A 21,199-nucleotide genomic window follows, 5' to 3' on the forward strand; every position below is an offset into this window, starting at 1 on the left:
ATGGATGAAATGTCTTTGTCATTTTGAAGAGCCAGGGGAAAACTATTTAAAGAATGAAACCAATAATGTCACAGGAAATACTGTGGATTATAAAATCTACAGAGAATATGAGATTTTTAGGTGCCTGAAATGTGTAACAAGAACAGATAGAACACAGATCAAAGTCTGTGGTTTGTATGTTTAGGAAAAATACAAATTACAGTACTTTATGAATTTATTTTATTTTTAGAAAACTCCATTATTTTTATTGAGTTTTCCTCTTTTCCAACTGATTGTAGTTTTCCATTATTTCAGACTTTTCATCCAAAAGGAGTGAATCATCCACCTCTTGCTGCTAAAGCTTGTAAGCTACTGAAGGTATATGCAAAAGACGTAAGACTGGAAAAGAAAGGGTCATGTTGGAAGATTTTGTTGTACAGTATGATGTCTGAGAATAGGAAGTTTAGTCTTAATTTCCTCTTTGAAGTCTATTGAAAATAATCTTAAAGGGTTTTTGTCATCTTGTGATAGGGAGAGGATGATGAATTCTGAACCACCTTTTGAATTTCCAATGAAAAGTGAAAGTGAATATCTATTTTCACCTGCAGTCAATCCTGAAAATAATGATACGTCTGGCAGTGTTGCTCTCTTTAATGATGGCGCTCTTTTCTTGGATCCAAAAATGGAAGTCAAAGTAGAGCCAGAAATATTTGATTCTAGCGAAAGCTACTTGAAAAATTCCCACGAGTACGATGCATCAATGAGTGAAAATGGTTCATTAAGTTTTAAAGGGGATGTGAATGATGAGGAAAGTGTAGACACTTACTTAGGGACAGCTGTGAAAGAGGATAAAGGAAAAGAAAAGGGAAGACTTTCATGTGTAATCAGTGGAAGAGAATTATTACAGAAAGATGTTTTGAATCAAGAGGTGAATCAAATAAAACAGAAGCAGATAAAAAAAAAGGATCTTAGGTAATGTTAACTCCAACGCTCTAGCTAGAAAGTGATGCACATGCAGTGAATGTGGGAAAACATTTTCTAATAAATCTAGTCTTAAAGTGCATTTAAGAATTCACACGGGAGAGAAGCCATACATATGTAATGTCTGTAGCAAAAAAATTACTGCAAAAGCAAGTCTTACTGTACATTTAAGAGTTCACATGGGAGAGAAGCCATACAAATGTAATGTCTGTAGCAAAACATTTACTTCAAAATATAATCTCACTACACATTTAAGAATTCTTATGGAAGAGAAGCCATACAAATGTAATGCCTGTAGCAAAACATTTATTTCAAAATATAATCTCACTACACATTTAAGAATTCACATGGGAGAGAAGCCATACAAATGTAATGTCTGTAGCAAAACATTTACTTCAAAATATAATCTCACTACACATTTAATAATTCATATGGAAGAGAAGCCATACAAATGTAATGTCTGTAGCAATACATTTATTTCAAAATATAATCTCACTACACATTTAAGAATTCACATGGAAGGGAATCCATACAAATGCAGTGTCTGTAGCAAAACATTTACTATAAAAGCACATCTCACTGTACATGTAAGAAATCACACGGGAGAGAAGCCATACAAATGTAATGTCTGTAGCAAAACATTTAATGTAAAAAGAGGTCTCACTGTACATTTAAGAATTCACACGGGAGAGAAGCCATACAAGTGTGATGTCTGTAGCAAAACATTTACTTTGAAACAACATCTCACTGGACATTTAAGAATTCACACAGGAGAGAAGCCATACAAGTGCAATATCTGTTGCAAAACATATATCACAAAACAATCTCTCACTAAACATTTAAGAATTCACACAGGAGAGAGGCCATACAAGTGCAATTTCTGTAGCGAATTCTTTACTTCGGAATACTATCTCACTAAACATAAGAAATCACATGAGAGATCTATTCCAATGTCATGAAATGTGGCAAAACATATAATTTAAAACAGACTCGATAAACATTTAAGAACTCACATGGAAGAAAAACCATTCATGCGCACGGACTGTGGTAAGGCTTTGTGCTCTGAAGGTTTCTCAAGAATCATCAAAGAAGGAGGTGCTATAAAATCTGATATTGTGATCTGGAATAAAGGAGAAAAAACAGCAGAGATTACAGATGAAAGGTCTCACCCCTTCGCACAATTACCCAGGCCGTTAGCTCTCAGAGTCGACGAAGTGACATGTTGCCTCTAAACCGCTCATGCTAAGCATAGAGTAGTACCTCAGGTCAGGCACTAGCCAGTTAGTTTTTCGAACTTACACACGCCTAACGGTGAGTCTCCACTGTAAAGATCGTAGGTGTTTGTATATAGCGCTGTAACAAATGACGGATTTGGAAATAATTTGTATTTTTGTCGTATCCTTTTACAATCCTAGCGCTCTTAACACATACTGATTCCGCCATCACCTTCCCCCAGGAAGTCCTGCCGCAATTGCAAAGTGACATTCAGTTACAAGTACAGGTGTGAGCAGGGTGGTTGGTCCAACTCTTGCTCTCCCTTCGCTAACTACCGTAGGGTAGTTACACATTGCTAAAAGTTTTACAGCTAGTTCCAGCTGTTGCCAAAAGGCATCTCCGGTGTAAAGAGCTCCAGGTTTGTATAGTTAGGAAAAATACAAAGTATTTTCAAGTTTCTCATTTTAGCATAATTATTACTATTAGAAGCCAAGGGGCAAAAGCAAATAGCTACTAGCCCAAAGGACCGAATAGTTGACAGCCTGATGTAGTAAAGAAATAGAAATATGTAAGAGAAATGAAAAATGAAATTATTTTAAGATAGATAACAATGTTGAATAAATAAGCATTATAAAAACTAGGAAAGGAAACATTGTCAACAGAAAAGCCTTTGTACTAAGTTTGAACTTGTAAATATCTGCTGATTCAATTGCAGGGGCAGTAGTTTATTGGCTTGGTCACAGCCTAAATAAAGCTTAGAAGATTTATGTGATTTTCTTGATGTAATCTCTTTTATGGTCTTAGTGATTAGTTTAGGTTATATAAGTTTCATTGGATTGTCCTTGAGAGGAGAATCTTGATTAAAATATCTAAATATTTGGTTTCTCTTTCATTTCCACAAATGCTCTTCTCAAACATTTCAATCTGCATTGTCTTTCTGGAGAGACAGTTTCTCATCAAATGATTTTACAGCATTCTTAGTACAGTACTGTATTCAGGTTTCACAAGAATGAAGTTAAGATTTAAAGATATTTTGCTGATTAATATTCCAAGTCCCAAGGCTGGGTCTTGTGGGTAAAATCCATAACCCAATTTATTTAAGAATAAATTCTACAGGTTTCAGTATTAATGTGAGTTTACAAAATTGAATATGTGATGTTGTTAATTAAGTTTACAGAACTGTATATTGATTGTATTTGTGGTATAGATCAGTAATCATGTCCAGAGGCTGTCATGGTTTGTTTTTGGAAATCCCATTTGTTTGGACTCATAGCTCACCCTAATGTTAACTGTACTAAATGCAATCATTTGGGTCTAATTTTGGGTCAAGTTAGTTGTTGGTGTTTGCATATGGAAAATAGAAAACTGAAGGATTAAAAGCAATATTTTTATTTTGTAACTTTAAAGAAATATTTGTTCCGTCATTATACCTTCGCTGTTTATAGGGATATCACTTTCGGTGAGGCTGGAAGATGAGCCATAAGACTTTTAGTGAGGGATAACTACCTAAACCGCCAGTTAGCGGGAAGGTTGTGGGTAGCCGGCTACCCTGTTCACTCACACAGTAGGCTGAGCCTCTACTTTGCTTTTGTCTTGGTGGAGAATGGACATTGCTGCTCTCCTGCTCCCTTCCCTTTTTGACTTGCCATTGAGTGATAGCTTTGAATTATTCTTTGTATGTGCCGTAACTGGAATACGAACTTATGCTATTCAATAGGGGTATTACTTTCAGTGAAGCTGAAATGACGAGTCATTAAATTTTATGAATAGTACTTACCTGGCAGTATATATATATATAGCTGATATTTCTAAATCGGCAGAATTTTTCAAAACGAGGCAACCGCCTTGTGGTGGTTGGGAGGTAGGTGGTAACACCCGTCACAGGGTGGTCCAAGGAATCATTCCCGTGTCCAAGACTTCAGTTCATCTCTGCCGGCTGGATCGAAAACATCGTCGGTCCACCATTGAGAGTTTTTCGAATCTTTTTCCCTTCGCTTTTTTTGGACGTCGTTTGGTGAAGTACACTGATTTAGGGATTTGGCAATCGCGTTTTGTTATTTTTATTGTACTATTTACTTTGTTGATCATGAGTGGAAACTTCATTTTTGTTTGTGCACTATATTTTAGGTGCAAAGTTTTTTATCCTGATGACGGAAATACGTTCCGCCAACTGTATGACGTCACAGTCGTGTGACTTAATCTTCATTGTATGACTTGCAAATTCTCTTTATTTGTTTTTTCATGTAAAGAATGGGAGGAATTCCACTTATATAAGTTTTTACTTTTAATGTAAAATTTTAAAGAAATATTTGTCCATTTAGTATTCGTTCTTTAAATCATCGATCTAATTTCATAAGTTAATAGAACTAGCGTATGGTTAATTTACGCTGTTAGTTCTCGTTTCTATCGATGCAGTCCCAACATGCCTTGGTAGCGTTCTTTTCGATATGGGAATTAAAGTGTTGGCTATTTACTCCAACAACAACGATATGGGAATTCTAGTTTTAGTATTTTCATTTATATGTTCCTATTGTTTACATTTATGTATATAGATACGTTATTGCTATATCTGTTCTTTTTATCATTACAACTCGCTTGTTTTTGAAAACCCTTTGAATTAATTGTGGATTACATTTGTTTTCCCATTTTCTGTTCATTTTAATCTTTAACGTATAACTTTCCCGGCGTTTGTATGTAACTACCGGGTAGGTATTTATGACATTTAATTTTACCAGTGGTTATATGTAACTACCGGGTGAGTGTGTTCATCATCTATTTTTAATCTCAACTCTTGCCCGGTGGTTTTTTCTTTTTGTGACCGCCGGGTAAGTATGTTTGAAAGTTTATTTTATTATGGAAATGTCAGTTTAATATTTTATAAAAATATTTTGTTAGTTTATATAGCAAGTACTAGAGACGATTTTGCTTTCTCATTCAAGCCCGTGGCAGAAGAATAAGTTCTCTCACAACGGGCAGGACTAATTATGGTCTTTTCTGTAAGAGTTTAATAGTGCAAGTTTCAGTGCTAAATTAGGCATTGGATTCTTTCAGCACAGTGGATGTCGTTTTCCTAGCCTTAGACCTCTTCCAAGCTCCCCGGCCCATGGGAGGAGGAACGTCGATCGGCGAAAGGAAACGAGAGGCGTTAGCTCGCGGGCAAACGCCCTCGCGAGCGTTCCTGTTAACGTTCCCAAGAATGCTCGCCCTTGCCATGGGAAAGCAAAGAGCGTTGGATGTTAAGATTCTTACACTGCTTTTAGAGTTTTGCATTGCATCACTTTTGATTTTAATGGCAATACTATAAGTCATAGATATTCGCTGATAATATGATATTTTAATTATAAAATAAATTTTTGAATATACTTACCCGGTGAATATATAATAGCTGAGCCTCCGGCGGCTCGACAGAAAAACACACAAAAACTCGCGAGCGATCGCTATGAAGGTTGCGGGTGTGCCCACTAGCGCCAACTATCGGCCAGATACCGCATATACATGTAAACAGACCCAATTCTTCTCATCCCGCTGGGTCTCTATCGGGGTGGAAGGGGGGGCCTTTAATTTATATATTCACCGGGTAAGTATATTCAAAAATTTATTTTATAATTAAAATATCATTTTTAATTATTTAACTTAGCCGGTGAATATATAATAGCTGATTCACACCCATGGTGGTGGGTAGAGACCAGAGTTAATTAAGTTTACAGCGTATATGCTTAGAGTTTTTGACAGTTATATCATAACAAAACCCAAATATATAAGGGTACCTGGTAAGGAAGTTGACTTAGACATTACTCTGCCTTATTAGTCTGTCTTCCTCACGAAGCCCAGCGATCCTCTTAGGATGCTGAAAGACTCCCAGGAGCTGAAGTATTAAGGGCTGCAACCCATACAACAGGACCTCATCAAACCCCTAATCTGGGCGCTCTCAAGAAATGACATTTGACCACCTGCCAAATCAAAAAAGGCTGCGAAAGGCTTCTTAGCCTTCCGTACAACCCAATTAAAAAAAAAACATTTCAAGAGCAGATTAAAAGGATATTGGAATTAAGGGAATGTAGTGGTAGAACCCTTACCCACTACTGCATTCGCTGTAACGAATGGACCCAGTGTGTAGCAGTCCTCGTAAAGAGTCTGGACATCTTTTAAGTAAAATGACGCGAATACCGATTTGTTTCTCCAAACGGTCGCGTCCATAATACTTTGCAGAGATTTATTTTGCTTAAAGGCCACGGAAGTTGCTATAGCTCTTATTTCGTGCGTCTTAACCTTAAGCAAGCATCGGTCTTTTTCATTCAAGTGAGAATGAGCCTCTCGTATTAAAAGTCTGATAAAATATGACAAAGCATTCTTTGACATAGGCAATGATGGTTTCTTAACTGAGCACCATAATGCCTCAGATCCACCTCGTAAGGACTTAGTACGAGCTAAGTAGAACTTAAGAGCTCTAACTGGACACAGCACTCTTTCAAGTTCGTTGCCTACGATCTCTGACAGGCAAGGTATATCAAAAGACTTAGGCCAAGGACGATAAGGCAGTTCATTTTTGGCCAGGAAACCAAGTTGAAGTGAACATGTGGCTTTTTCTGTAGAAAAGCCGATGTTCTTACTGAAGGCATGAATTTCACTGACCCTTTTAGCCGAAGCCAAGCACACTAGGAAAAGCGTCTTGAGGGTGAGATCCTTCAGGGAGGCTGAATGTAATGGCTCAAACCTGTCTGACATGAGGAACCTTAGGACCACGTCTAAGTTCCATCCAGGAGTTGCCAAACGACGTTCCTTAGAGGTCTCGAAAGACTTAAGGAGATCTTGGAGATCTTAATTGTTGGAAAGATCTAAGCCTCTATGACGAAAGACCGAAGCCAACATGCTCCTGTAGCCCTAAATCGTGGGAGCTGAGAGGGAGCGAACATTTCTCAGATGTAAAAGAAAATCTCCGATTGGGCTACAGAGGTACTGGAAGAGGACATAGATGCTGGCTTGCACCAATCTCGAAAGACTTCCCACTTCGACTGGTATACTCTGAAGGTAGAAGCTCTCCTAGCACTCGCAATCGCACTGGCTGCCTCCTTCGAAAAGCCTCGAGCTCTTGAGAGTCTCTCGATAGTCTGAAGGCAGTCAGACGAAGCGCGGGGAGGCTTTGATGAACATTCTTTACGTGGGGCTGACGTAAGAGATCTACCCTTAGAGGAAGACTTCTTGGAATGTCTACCAGCCATTGAAGTACCTCGGTGAACCACTCTCTCGCAGGCCAGAGGGTAGCAACCAACGTCAACCTTGTCCCTTCGTGAGAGGCGAACTTCTGCAGTACCTTGTTGACTATCTTGAATGGTGGGAATGCATATAAGTCCAGATGAGACCAATCCAGTATAAACGCGTCTATGTGGATTGCTTCTGTATCTAGGACTGGAGAGCAATAGATTGGTAACCTTTTGGTCAACGAGGAGGCAAAGAGGTCTATGGTTGGTTGACCCCAAGTAGCCCAAAGACTCTTGCCCACGTCCTTGTGGAGGGTCCATTCCGTGGGTATCACCTGACCCCTCCGACTGAGACAGTCTGCCAAGACGTTCAAGTCCCCCTGGATGAATCTCGTCAACAGGGAGATGCCTCGATTTCTTGACCATATGAGAAGGTCCCTTGCGATCTCGAGCAGCGTGAAGGAGTGTGTGCCTCCTTGCTTGGAGATGTAAGCCAAAGCTGTGGTGTTGTCTGAGTTGACCTCTACCACTTAGTTTCGAGGAAAGCTTTCGAATTTCATCAAGGCCAAGTGGCTGCTAATAGCTCCTTGCCGTTGATGTGCATGCTCTTCTGACTTGAGGTCCACAGACCCGAGCATTCCCGACCGTCCAGGGTCGCACCCCAACCCAAATCCGACGCGTCTGAGAACAACACGTGGTTTGGGTTCTTGACTACTAGGGATAGTCCCTCTCTCAGACTGATATTGCTGTCCCACCATTTCAGGCATGCCTTTACTGGTTCGGAGACTGGGAATGATACCGTCTCTAACGTCTTGTCCTTGTTCCAGTGAGAGGCTAGATGGAACTGGAGAGGCCGAAGGTGTAGTCTCCCTAGCGAGACAAACTGCTCCAGGGATGAGAGAGTCCCTACGAGACTGTTCCAACTCCTGACTGAACAAACGTTCTCTTTTCAGCATTAGTTGGACTTCGAGCAGGGCTTGTTCTATTCGGGTGGCAGACGGAAAAGCCCGAAAAAAAACTGGACTGCGAATCTCCATCCCTAAATATAGAATAATCTGGGATGGGATCAGTTGGGACTTTTCTAGGTTGACCAAAAGTCCCAACTCCCTGGCCAGACTCAACGTCCAAAGTAGATCCTGCAGACAGCGAAGACTGGACGATGCTCTGAGAAGCCAGTCGTCCAAGTACAGGGAGGCTCGGATTCCCGATAGATGGAGGGATTTTGCCACATTCCTCATGAGCCTCGTAAACACGAGAGGAGCAGGACTGAGGCCAAAGCACAGGGCTCGAAACTGGTACCCCACATTCCTGTAAACAAACCTCAGAAACGGTTGGGAATCCGGGTGTATAGGAATGTGGAAGTATGCCTCCTGAAGGTCGAGAGAGACCATCCAGTCGCCTTCCATTAATGCTGTCAAGACAGCCTGGTAGACTTCATCGTGAAGTTTGTCTTGACAATGAACACATTGAGCGCACTTGCCTCTTACGTACTCCTGCAGTGAACATGGCTGCCAGATCATTGGAGCCATCCCTGTAGACTTGTTCCTGCAGAGAACGTGGCTGTCAGATTATTGGAGCCATCCCTGATAGCCTTGTTTATGCATGACATAATTGTACAGCAAAACTTCAAACGCTCGAAAAAAAAAAAACTCCTAACAGGAGATGGTCTAGCTCTGAAGCCGACCATAAAATCTTGGAGCGTCTTATGGCCAGGCGCCAGGGAGAGTCTATGAGGTTTTAGAAGTCTATCTGGGCAGAGGCAGGAACTCCCAAGCCGAGAACTTCTCCCGTGTCATATCAGACTCTCGCTCTATAAGCCAGCTTAAAAGTAGGGAAAGCAAAGGCTGTCTCCCCCAAACTCCTCCTGGTGATTAACCAGTCGCCTAGCAAACGTAAAGCTCTCTTAGAAGAGCGAGAGAGCACTAGCTTAGAAAACAACGGCTTTGAAGTAGCTAGGCCTAGTGTAAACTCTGACGTTTAGGAGAACGAGGAGCAGCAGTTACAAAAAGATCCGGACAAGATCCTTAAAAATCAGCATGATTTATTTAAAGTCCATAGAGGGCTGAGCAGCTTTAGGCTCCTCTCCGTCTGACAGAGTCCTCAAGGGAATATCAGTAGGAGGGGGATCAGCAACTTCCTCATCTGAAGGAACCTTGTCCGACAATTGCCGAGTCTCAAGCAAGGGAGAGACCTACCGTGGTGGCAATGCTTGACAAGCAGAGTCCACACGCAAAGGAGCAACAGTAGCAGTCAAGGACGCTATGTCATGTAACTGCTTAAAGGACTGACCAGCAACAACAACAGGTGCGGGAGGACGCTCGACGTCAACTCGAGACTGCCTTGACTGCCTAGACTGAGCAGTCAAAACAACTCTTGACTGCGGTGCTTGACGCTCAACGTCAAAACAAGTCAACTATGCTGGTTGGCGAACGTCCTGAACGTCAACAAGAGCAAGCGGCAGTGGCTGAACGTCCACAAGCGGCTGAGAGTCAACACGGGACTGCATCGAGTGAGGCTCTACAAAACACGATTGACGTGACTTTGTAACGTCAATGTCAACAGGACGAGCAAAGGCTCGTTTGGGCGGCTGACGGCCAGGATCTCGATCAGCTAAGCGGCGAGGATCATCGTGAACCTGCTCAGCAGAATAGTCCTCCATAAGAGAGGCAAGCTTATTCTGCATGTCTTGCCGTACAACCCATTTAGGATCAACGGGAATGGGTGCGGTAAGAGACGAGGGTAACGTCTGTGACTGCAAAACGGAGCCTGTGTTACGCTTTTGTTTAGGCGGCGAGCAGTCTTCCGATGACTGCATAGGGTCAGAGCTGTCCCAATGGCTACAACCAGGACGCTGGACCTGTCCTGAAAGGACTGACTTTCGCTTTAAGGGCCTCGAAACCTTGCTCCACGGTTTCTTACGCGAAAAGCCTTCGGATGACGAGGAGAAAATCGTCTCGCTCGTCTTATGGTAGGGGCGGTCTTGATGAGACACGCCTGAAACCATAGAGGGAACGTCTGTTCGCTGATCAAGGCCTCTCGAACCCATAAGTCGTACGACATTACTTCTCCCCTGGGCTTGGGAGCTTGCAAGAGGTCTCGGACTAGGCGAACGACAGGCACGAACAGACGAACCCTCGGTCGCAACACTGATAACACTTTGCGCAATTATCACTTTATCACTACGATTTTCTGTTTTGCACTTACTTCACTGAAATCGAATTTTTCAACAATTCACATTAGGCATGAATAAAACTGATTTCTACCTGAAGCACGCAATTCTACCCTCATCAAAAGGTTATAATTGCGAAATAAGTCGTATAATGTAAGCACATTAATACAAGCAAAAAACAGTAAACATATATTAAGATAAAAAGATCAGTGGATGGGGAGGAGACTAAACACTAGTTCATTCAAAACTACGTTTTCAATCTCTCACCGTACAGTGCCTTGGGACGAGAATAAAAACTAAAAACGTTTTATCCTTTCTCCCCGTACAGAGACTAGGGACGAGAGTAAAAAAACTGACTCGAGAACAACGTTACTCGCTTGGGACGAGAATAAAGATCGGAACGTTCTCTCTTCCTCTCTCTCTCTCCGTCTCTCTCTCTCTCTCTTGATTTCGCACCGAAGAGAAAAGCCCACTTACCTTTCGTCAATAAACAGGTTATTTGACCAAAGGAAAAAACTGAAGGGACTAAGAAATTGAAAATTAACAAGTTCCTTTAAATTAGTATTTAAAACATTTAAGTTTGAAAGAAGAATGAACAAAATGTCAGAATCGATTAACTCTTTCTGCAAAGTGAAACCGTGATTCTCTCTCTCTCTATCGTAACGATAGAGCGCAAACTGCGTAGCATAAATAAACTAAACGTTAGTTCATCTTTGAAACAGTACGAAGACTATTCAAAGAAAATCTTTCATAAAATATCTACTAAAAGATATTCATTTAATAAGTTTTAAATCATTTGCTCTGTAAAAGTTATTTACGATTGAAAGGGCTCAACGTTGTTTAACTTCGGTTTCCAAGTTAGGACCGCCTACTCTTGGATTAGGGGAGGAATAGGTAAGGTCGCATATAAAAAAATCATTAAAATTTATCTTGATGTTTATTATGAATGGAAAGTTAATCGAAGAGGCCTAATAAAGGCGGTTGAGATATAAAATATATAGAGGAAAATCTATAATTAACAACAACAATTTATAACGTGATAAGATAATTGCTAAAAGCCTAAAACACACTTCCGTACTAAGGGAAGGGTCGGCCATTTAAAAGTCAAAGAAAGTCCAAAAAACAATCCAAAGTCATCAACAATGAAATCTATCCAAAAATGAGTTCAAGATTTAAGTTGAAGATAAAACACCTGCACTGCGAAAGCTCAAACCAAAAGGAAGTACTTCACCAAGACTGTTGAAAAACTCCAGGTTAACAGCGAGTAATGGTACGTCTTGTCGATCAGACCGACAGAGAAAAATTGAGTCTGTTTACATGTATATGCGGTATCTGGCCGATAGTTGGCGCTAGTGGGCACACCCGCAACCTTCATAGCGATCGCTCGCGAGTTTTTGTGTGTTTTTCTGTCGAGCCGCCGGAGGCTCAGCTATTATATATTCACCGGCTAAGTTAAATATTTAAAAATCAATGCTTACAAACCATCATTGACTCGGTTTTTGTCCTAGAGCGCTAGTCGGCCTTATGAACCCTTTGGTCGGAACCGAATGCGCCGAGCGGCATAATGAATATCATTTTGCCTCAACGCTCGGCGCTAAGTCTTTCAAGACAGGACGAATGCAGCCTCGTCTTTCAGGGTGAATGCAGCCTCGTCTTTCAGGGCGAATGCAGCCTTGTCTTTCAGGGCGAATGCAGCCTCGTCTTTCAGGGCGAATGCTGCCTAGTCTTTCAGGACTAATGCAGCCTCGTCTTTCAGGGCGAATGCAGCCTCGTCTTTCAGGGCGAATGTTGCCTCGTCTTTCAGGACGAATGCAGCCTCGTCTTTCAGGGCGAATGCAGCCTCGTCTTTCAGGGCGAATGCAGCCTCGTCTTTCAGGGCGAATGCAGCCTCGTCTTTCAGGGCGAATGCAGCCTCGTCTTTCAGGGCGAATGCAGCCTCGTCTTTCAGGTCGAATGCAGCCTCGTCCTTCAGGACGAATGCAGCCTCGTCCTTCAGGGCGAGTGCAGCCTCGTCCGTCAGGGCGAGTGCAGCCTCATCTTTCAGGGCGATTGCAGCCTCGTCTTTCAGGGCGGATGCAGCCTCGTCTTTCAGGGCGAGTGCAGCCTCGTCTTTCGGGACGAGGGCAGCCTCGTCTTTCAGGATGATAGGACGATCGCCGCCTTCTTCTTTCAGGGCGACGCCACGTCTTTTAACCCTTATACCCCCAAAGGACGTACTGGTACGTTTCACAAAAGCCATCCCTTTACCCTCATGGACGTACCGGTATGTCCTTGCAAAAAAATGCTATAAAAATTTGTTTTTCATATTTTTTGATAATTTTTTGAGAAAATTCAGGCATTTTCCAAGAGAATGAGACCAACCTGACCTCTCTATGACAAAAATTAAGGCTGTTAGAGCAATTTTAAAAATATATACTGCAAAATGTGCTGGGAAAAAAATAACCCCTTGGGGGTTAAGGGTTGGAAATTTCCAAATACCCCGGGGGTAAAAGGGATAAGATCTTTGTCAAGGTTGACTTTAGTGATCACTTTTCTCCTGTTGAATTATTTGAGGTTAACAGAAGGAGAAGATCCTAAGTTCTGTTGCTCTATGTTTCCCACCCTCTGAGTTTTCACGTGGTCATTAATGGAGCTTTAAGAATATATTAATTTTTATTTCTTAAAACAGAAACCTTTGATTCCAGCTTCCTTATCAGATAGGCCAGGATAGCAAAGGTGGAGGTCTAGCCACGTTTAGGTCGAAGGCCTTGTGGCAGCCCCACAGAGATTTTTTACGGCCCCCTTGGTGGTTTGCTGAGTCTCTTAAGGAATACAGGCAATGAGGCTGGATAATTTTGGAATCAGAGGTCATAATTAAGGTACGTTCTTCTACTTTTTTCTTTCTCTCTTCTCCCTCAAGAGTTGGTCAAAGACAGGTTTTGGGGTCTTCATCAGCAAGAAATTTTCTGCATGCTTTATCTCTAACCCAACTAACAACAGTAGGAGCCAGACTTTGCTACTTCTGGCGAGCCTGGGAGTGGAGAGGAGCAGACCTTTGGTCCGTGTTTTTACTAAGGATGGATGCGAAATCTTTTTCCTAGTGATTCCTCCTTTGTTAGTTACTCCGATAAGACTTTTCTGCCTAACCGACTTTGCAACTTCAATGTGTCTCTTTTGGGAGAGGGAGTCTTTTGTCCGGTCCTGGACGTAAATGCTCTTTACGCCTTCGTTCAGAAGGCAAAGTTCTCCATGGAGACATCAAAATCTTTGGAGAAGAGGGGAGCAGACCTTTGGTCAGTACTTCTTCTGAAGGAGGATTACTTTTTCCTTTTATAGGGAAACCTCCTTTAGTTTTTAGCTACAACGATTCTCTCTCCCAGTTCTAGAGAGGAGTCTTAAGTGGCAGGCTATGCAATCTGAGGTTTGTTTACAAGAAAGAACGGGTGTAGAATGGGTCAGTTTCGGGCCGTGTGTTTTGGTCTCAGCTCCACCCCTCTTGTGTTCACGTAACTTTTGCTTAATGTAGCAGAATACTGCACTCTAGAGAAATCAGAGCGTCCCTGTATCTGGATTTTTAGATAACGTTGAGCCTATCAAATAATTAGGTCTTCCTGTCAACAAGAAGAGTCTCTTCTGACACCAGGACGCTCAGCATCACGTCTTTTAAAACGTTCAGCGTCTCGCTCTATCCTCTCGGCTCCACGTCTTACTGGCTCCACGTCTTACAGGACTTTTGGCACCACGTCTTACAGGACTATCGGCGCCACGTCTTACAGGACGATTGGCTTAATGTAGCAGAATACTGCACTCTAGAGAAATCAGAGCGTCCCTGTATCTGGATTTTTAGATAACGTTGAGCCTATCAAATAATTAGGTCTTCCTGTCAACAAGAAGAGTCTCTTCTGACACCAGGACGCTCAGCATCACGTCTTTTAAAACGTTCAGCGTCTCGCTCTATCCTCTCGGCTCCACGTCTTACTGGCTCCACGTCTTACAGGACTTTTGGCACCACGTCTTACAGGACTATCGGCGCCACGTCTTACAGGACGATCGGCGCCTCATCTTTCAGGATGCTCGACGTCGAAGTTCTAGCATGAGGCATGACTTTGAACATGAGAATCTAGGAGTTCGTGATGACACTAGTCGAATCGTGTGACGAGATCAAGGACGCCTTCGTTCTGATCTCTTGGATCTAGAAAGGAGGTTTGTTCTAGGGCAAGAAACATCAGGGCCTGCTCCCTAGTCCCGGACGAGGAAGCTGTAGCAGTGTACTCCTTCTTGATGGATTGGACGGGAGTGGACATGTTTGCGTTGCCCCCGTTCGAGATCATCAATCTGGTCTTCAGGAAATTCTCTCTCCTCGATTCGGGGCGAATGATCTTAGTGGTTCCATTCTGTCCTGCTAGGGAATGGTTTTCGGAAGTGTTGGGCATGTTGATGGACTTCCCAAGAAGACTTCGGCAAGTCCAGATCTTCTCAAACAGCCCCACTTCGAGAGGTATCATCTAACCCCCCTTGCTCTCAACTGACTTCCTTCAGACTGACTGGAAGCTTGTCAGATCTCGAGGCTTTTCGGCACAAGCGACGAAATCTATTGCCAGAGCAAGGAGGATCTCTTCACAAAGAGTCTACCAATCTAGGTGGGAGACCTTTAGAGCTTGGTGCAGGCGGCACAAGTTTTCCTCATCCACTACCTCTTTGAGCCAGATTGCAGACTTCTTCTTGTACCTCAGACAGGATGCTAAAGCTAGCTGTATCTACCATCAATGGATACAGCAGTATGCTCTCGGCCGTCTTTAGGCATAGAGGCCTAGAGTTGTCCCAAAATAAAGATTCGCAGGACCTCATTGGGTCTTTTCAGACGACGTAATAGGTACTCTTAAACCTGGATGTGGTGTTTAAGTTTCTGTGCTCCAAGAAATTTGAACCTATCTCGCTAGCCTCTCTTCGAGTTGTAACGAAGAAAACCCTCTTCCTTTTGACTCTAGCGAATGCCAAAAGGTCAGCGAAGTCCAGGCGATTGGGAAGAGGGTGAGCTTCAATTAGGATAGGGCAGTTTGTGCCTTAAAGTTCATCTTTCTCGTAAAGAGCGAGAACCCTTTGTAACCCTGTCCTACGACGTTTGATGTCATTAACCTCACGAACCTAGTGGGTCGAGAGAAGGAAAGACTCCTCTGCCCAGTTAGGTCCCTCAAGTTTTTTTTTTTTTGGCTCACACTATGAACGTGAGCTGTGCATCCAACTTGTTATGGTGTTCAGTGAAGATCCGCGAAAAACCCCTGTCCAAGAATGCTTTGTCCTTTTTCCTGAGGGAGAAAATTAGGGAAGCCCACCTCTTATGTGAGGAGGAACACTTCACCCTGTTGAAATTATGGGCTCACGAAGTGAGAGCCATTGCTACCTCTCTGGCATATCAGGAATATATTCATGGATGCAATTTTCTGGAGAAGCAACTCTGTCTTCGCTTCTCATTAACTTAGAGAGGTGAGAGTAGACTTTGGCAAGTGCTATACCTTGGGCCCATACATAGCTGCAGTTTCTGTATTAGGCAAAGGAGTTAATAACCCCACTCAACCTTAGTTTATATGCATGTATGCGGGTGTGGGATTTTGTACTTTGGTAGGAAGTTCTATTAACCATAATAATTACCTGGAACAGAGATGAACAATCGTTAGTAATTATTTCTCAGCTGATCCCATCTTCGTCGCTGTATGCTTGATGGATAATAATACGTTGGTATTAATAAAATACGTCTTTAATGTATAAAAGACTACATTATGAACTTCTCTTTGTGACAGCTGACTCTCAAGTGTATATGGAGCGTCTTACACAAATCTCACTAACCAAAACATTGCTAAACAAAAGAGCATCGCTCTGAAAAGACTTAAATCCTACTCCAGCATAAATCATAAAGAATCACATCTTATCTGAGGTAACCAACAATTGTTTGAATCCTAATACCAAAACAAATCATTACTCTTATGATCAAAGCATAACATGTCTTATTCATGCAATATGATGCAATGTTGTGCAATACCTGAAACACTTGAAATAATATAGTACATTGTTACAATAATACATAACAGTCTCCTCCCCCTTAACTTGACATTGTAAAAACATTCATAAATCTAATCTCTCAGGGGGCTTTCCTCTGTTAATCCTATTAGGAAGCACTTTAACCTCATCTTGTACTGGTACATGAATTGGTTCTGAATCTACATTGGATGTTGGACCATCTTGGTTAATACTTGACTCATTTGATCTAACAACTTCTTTAAGTTTCTCATCTCTAACATTCACATGCTCTACTGTCTTTCTGTTTAACGGCTGTAATTGATCAACATTACAACATTATCACCAACACGAACATCATAATGTAAATTTCCTATCTCTCTTACAATCTCTCCTGGTACCCACTTCTCTGGAGTGTTGTACGATCTTACCATGACATCAGACAAAGGTAAAAAATGTCTTACATTAGGAAGCTTTGCTATTTGTTTATACCCTTTATCTTCTAAATCACTTTGCAAACTTGGATACAACAAATCTAACTTACACCTTATCCTCCTTCCCATTAACAAATTTGAGGGTGCCACGCCTGTTGTGCTGTGCGGCGTTGTTCTATAAGACAATAAAAATTTTGACACATGCAAAAATATATTACCCGAATTTGCTCTTCTACACTTCATATTGTGCTTAAATGTTTGAACAAATCTTTCAGCCTCTCCATTAGTAGATGGATGATATGTAGCTGAAAATGTATGCTTAATACCATTGACATTACAAAATTCTTTAAACTCTTGTGAAGTAAATTGTGGACCATTATCTGTAACAATTCTTTCTGGAATACCATGCGTTGAAAAAATTTGCATTAACTCTTTTATTGTGGCGTAAGACGTTGTCGTCTTCATTGGGATAATTTCTGGCCACTTACTGTAAGCATCTACTACTATCAAAAACAAATAATTCAAAAAAGGACCTGCAAAATCTATATGCACTCGTTGCCATGGATACCTGGGTAACTCCCACGGGTGCATTCTAGCAAATTGAGGATTGTTTTGTTGCATAACACAATTCATACAATTCTTTATATAACATTCCACATCTTTATCTACACCTGGCCACCATACAAAAGTTCTCGCAATTGACTTTGATCTTACAATACCTTGGTGATCAGCATGTATTTCAGACAAAACCTTATTTCTCAGTGAATTAGGAATAACTACCCTGGAACCTCTCATCACTGTTCCTTGTGTCACACTCAGTTCATACCATATATCCTTATACGGTTTACAATTTTCCTCCTTTCCACATAAGTCCCTACCTGTCATTAAACTCTCCAAAACCTTACTAAGTACTGGGTCTTGCTTGGTACTGTGTGCTACATCTTTTGCAGTTATTGGTACATTACATACTGAAATTAAAAGAACACTGTCATCATACTCTTCTGGAGCTTTGTCTACGGGTAATCTGGATAAAGCATCTGCATTACCCATATTTGATGTTGGACGGTATTCTATATCATAGTGGTACGCTGCTAACGTAACTGCCCAACGTTGTAGTCTTGCAGCTACCAACGTAGGTAAACTTGCTTTTGGACCCAATATTGCTAATAAAGGTTTATGATCTGTAACAAGTGTGAACTTTTTCCTACCATAAAGATACATATGGAATTTTTTAACTCCATAAACTAATGCTAAACCTTCCTTTTCTATTTGAGAGTAATTCCTTTCTGCCTTGTTCAATACTCTAGAAGTGAATGCAATTGGTTTTTCTGTTCCATCTGGCATTACATGAGATAATACTGCACCTAGACCTATGTTTGATGCATCACAAACTAATTTAACTGGTAAATCCATTCGATAATGTACTAAGAATGTAGGTGATGTTATTTCCTGCTTGATTCTTTCAAAAGATTCCTGACACTCTTTTGTCCACTTCCATTCTACACCCTTATTCAACAGATTATACAATGGATGTGCAATTGTAGACAAATTCTGAATGAAATTCCCATAAAATGTTACTAAACCTAGAAATGATTGTAATTCCTTAACATTTTCTGGCACTTTTGTTGATTGTACGGCTTTAATCTTCTCTTTAGTTTTGTGAATACCCTTGCCATTTATTACAAAACCTAAGTATTCCACTGAATCAACTTCTAAAATACATTTGTTCTTATTTACTCTAATATTATGTTCCTTCAACTTCTTCAGAACTGTTCGGAATCTTTCTCTATGTTCTCTTGTGTCTTTACCCGCAATTAAAATATCATCTATAAAAATGAATACTCCTTGCATTCCTGAAAAAATCTTATCCATAGTTTGTTGCCATATAGCTGGACTACTTGCAACTCCATAAGGTAATCTCTTTGGCCTAAACAAACCTAAGGATGTATTTACTGTACATAATTCTTGTGAAGTTTCATCCATGGGAAGCTGTTGAAATGCTTGTCTTAAATCTAATTTAGAAAAAACACTGCATCCTGACATAGTTGCAAACATGTCTTTCGGATTTGGTAAGGGATGTTGAGCTACTTGCAGTTGTGGATTTAACGTTACTTTGTAATCTCCACACAACCTAACCTGTCCACTTTCCTTCACAATAGGAACTAATGGTGTAGCCCAATCTGAATATGTGACCTTTTCCCAAGAACCTTCACTTTCTAATCTCTTGATTTCTGTTTCAACTGCACATTTCAATGCATATGGTACTGGTCTTGGAGCAAAAAATCTAGGAGAACTGTCAGGTTTCAAAACTAAAATTGCCTTTGCGTTCTTTACTGTACCTATTTTATCTTCAAATACGTCTTGGAACTCTGATAGTATATCATTCATAGACATTTCATTTTTGTTTTCATCTTGTCTACCTGCAACCTTCAAAATACTAGGCCAATCTAACTTCAAATACTGTAGCCAATCTAAACCTAGCAAAGTTTGTCCATTACCTTTTACTACTGTTAATGGCATTCTCTCTAATTTCTGTTCTTTGTACTGTACTTCTACGTTCGAAACCCCTATTACCTGAATATCAAAACCATTATAACTTTTCAAAACTCTATTTGTACCTTCTAATAACAAATTAGGAATGCTTTTAGCCATTTTCTCAGACATAATTGATACATCGGCTGCTGTGTCAACTTGCATCAAAATTGGTTTACCATTTATGATTACTTCTACCATGATATGTTTCTTTGCACCTTTATTGACTGAATTTATGTGAAACGCAAAATCAGTTTCTGAACTAACCTGATTATCATGAACATTTTCCTCATTATTCTCTTGACCCATAGTATCAACTGTAGCATTTATTTTCTTTGCGTACTGTTTAGGAAATCTACAAGCAGTTGCAAAATGACCTAGCTTTCTGCAATTCTGGCATGTCTGTCCAGTAGCAGGGCATTTCTTTGCTTCGTATGCAAGATGATCAGTTTTACCACACCTAAAACACTTGGGTTTTTCCTGTTGTTTCTGTGAATAAGCCTGATTCTGATATTTATGAACATTAGTGTTAGGCACTTTTCTATGACTAGGCTTTGTCATATTTCTTCTCTGATTCTCATTGGTTTTCCACTTAGAACCTACTGTATTAATTTTAGAATTTTCCATTCTATTGCTTGTAGAACTACCTATTATGTGACTTTGCCTATTTGATGTTTCTAAAGCTCTGCCTGTTATCAATACCTTTTCTAATGTTAAATCTTTATCTTGCAATAATTTCTTTCTTAGCTCTTCTGATGTGCAATGTGCAATTACTTGATCTATGATAACATTCTCTAACTCTAGAAATTCACATGAAACAGCTAAATTCTTTAGTCTAGTCACAAATGCATCTAAACTTTCATTTTCTTTCTGATAAGCTTGCGCTGAAAACTGGTATCTTTCAAAAAATTTATTGACTTGAGGAGCAAAATATGTGGTAAGTGCCTTAATTGCAGCTTCACTTGTGTCATCTGTAGGCTGCAAAGTCTTAAACACTTCCCGAACTTCCCTACCTGCTGTATGAAGTAATAATGCCTTCTTTTGTGCATCCTTCATGTTCCCTAATGCTTCTAAATAAATCTTAAATTCCTCACACCACTGTTGCCATCGTGTTGCAACAGAATTAGGCTCAGCAGTGACACTAAAAGCTTGAGGTGCTTCGATGTTAAAAGGCATTTTGTTTGCTTACCTTGTGGTAGGTTAAGTTGCAGTCACAAGTATACTTTCTACCTACCCAACTTAAAATTTCACCCTTTTGTGTATTTGATGAAATTCCTATTCTGCTGCTGGTAAAATCTTCATTGGGCGATTTTACTCTTGATTTCCAATGTAAGAACGGAACTTCTCTTGTGCTGGCCGTCTTTGTACAAAGGCTCCAATGCTTCTCCCTGCTTGCTTCTCCCTGCTTGTCCGTCGTCCTTTACGTCGCCACTGTGGGATTTTGTACTTTGGTAGGAAGTTCTATTAACCATAATAATTACCTGGAACAGAGATGAACAATCGTTAGTAATTATTTCTCAGCTGATCCCATCTTCGTCGCCACTGTGGGATTTTGTACTTTGGTAGGAAGTTCTATTAACCATAATAATTACCTGGAACAGAGATGAACAATCGTTAGTAATTATTTCTCAGCTGATCCCATCTTCGTCGCTGTATGCTTGATGGATAATAATACGTTGGTATTAATAAAATACGTCTTT

The 21,199-nt window shown here is 40.7% G+C and overlaps 1 protein-coding gene across 1 annotated transcript; it reads left to right on the top strand.

Moving 5' to 3' along the window:
• Nucleotides 1–294: 294 nt before the first annotated feature.
• LOC137635400 (zinc finger protein 665-like) lies at nt 295–1,919 on the top strand (the record flags this gene model as incomplete). Its single annotated transcript, XM_068367878.1, has 3 exons — nt 295–372; nt 467–791; nt 1,039–1,919. Coding segments are annotated over 3 exons (1,284 nt in total), but the record flags the coding sequence as incomplete, so codon positions are not given.
• Between the last annotated feature and the right edge of the window lie 19,280 nt (nt 1,920–21,199).

This window comes from Palaemon carinicauda, unplaced genomic scaffold (genome assembly GCF_036898095.1).
Source record: "Palaemon carinicauda isolate YSFRI2023 unplaced genomic scaffold, ASM3689809v2 scaffold12, whole genome shotgun sequence".
Taxonomy (NCBI): Eukaryota; Metazoa; Arthropoda; class Malacostraca; order Decapoda; family Palaemonidae; genus Palaemon; species Palaemon carinicauda.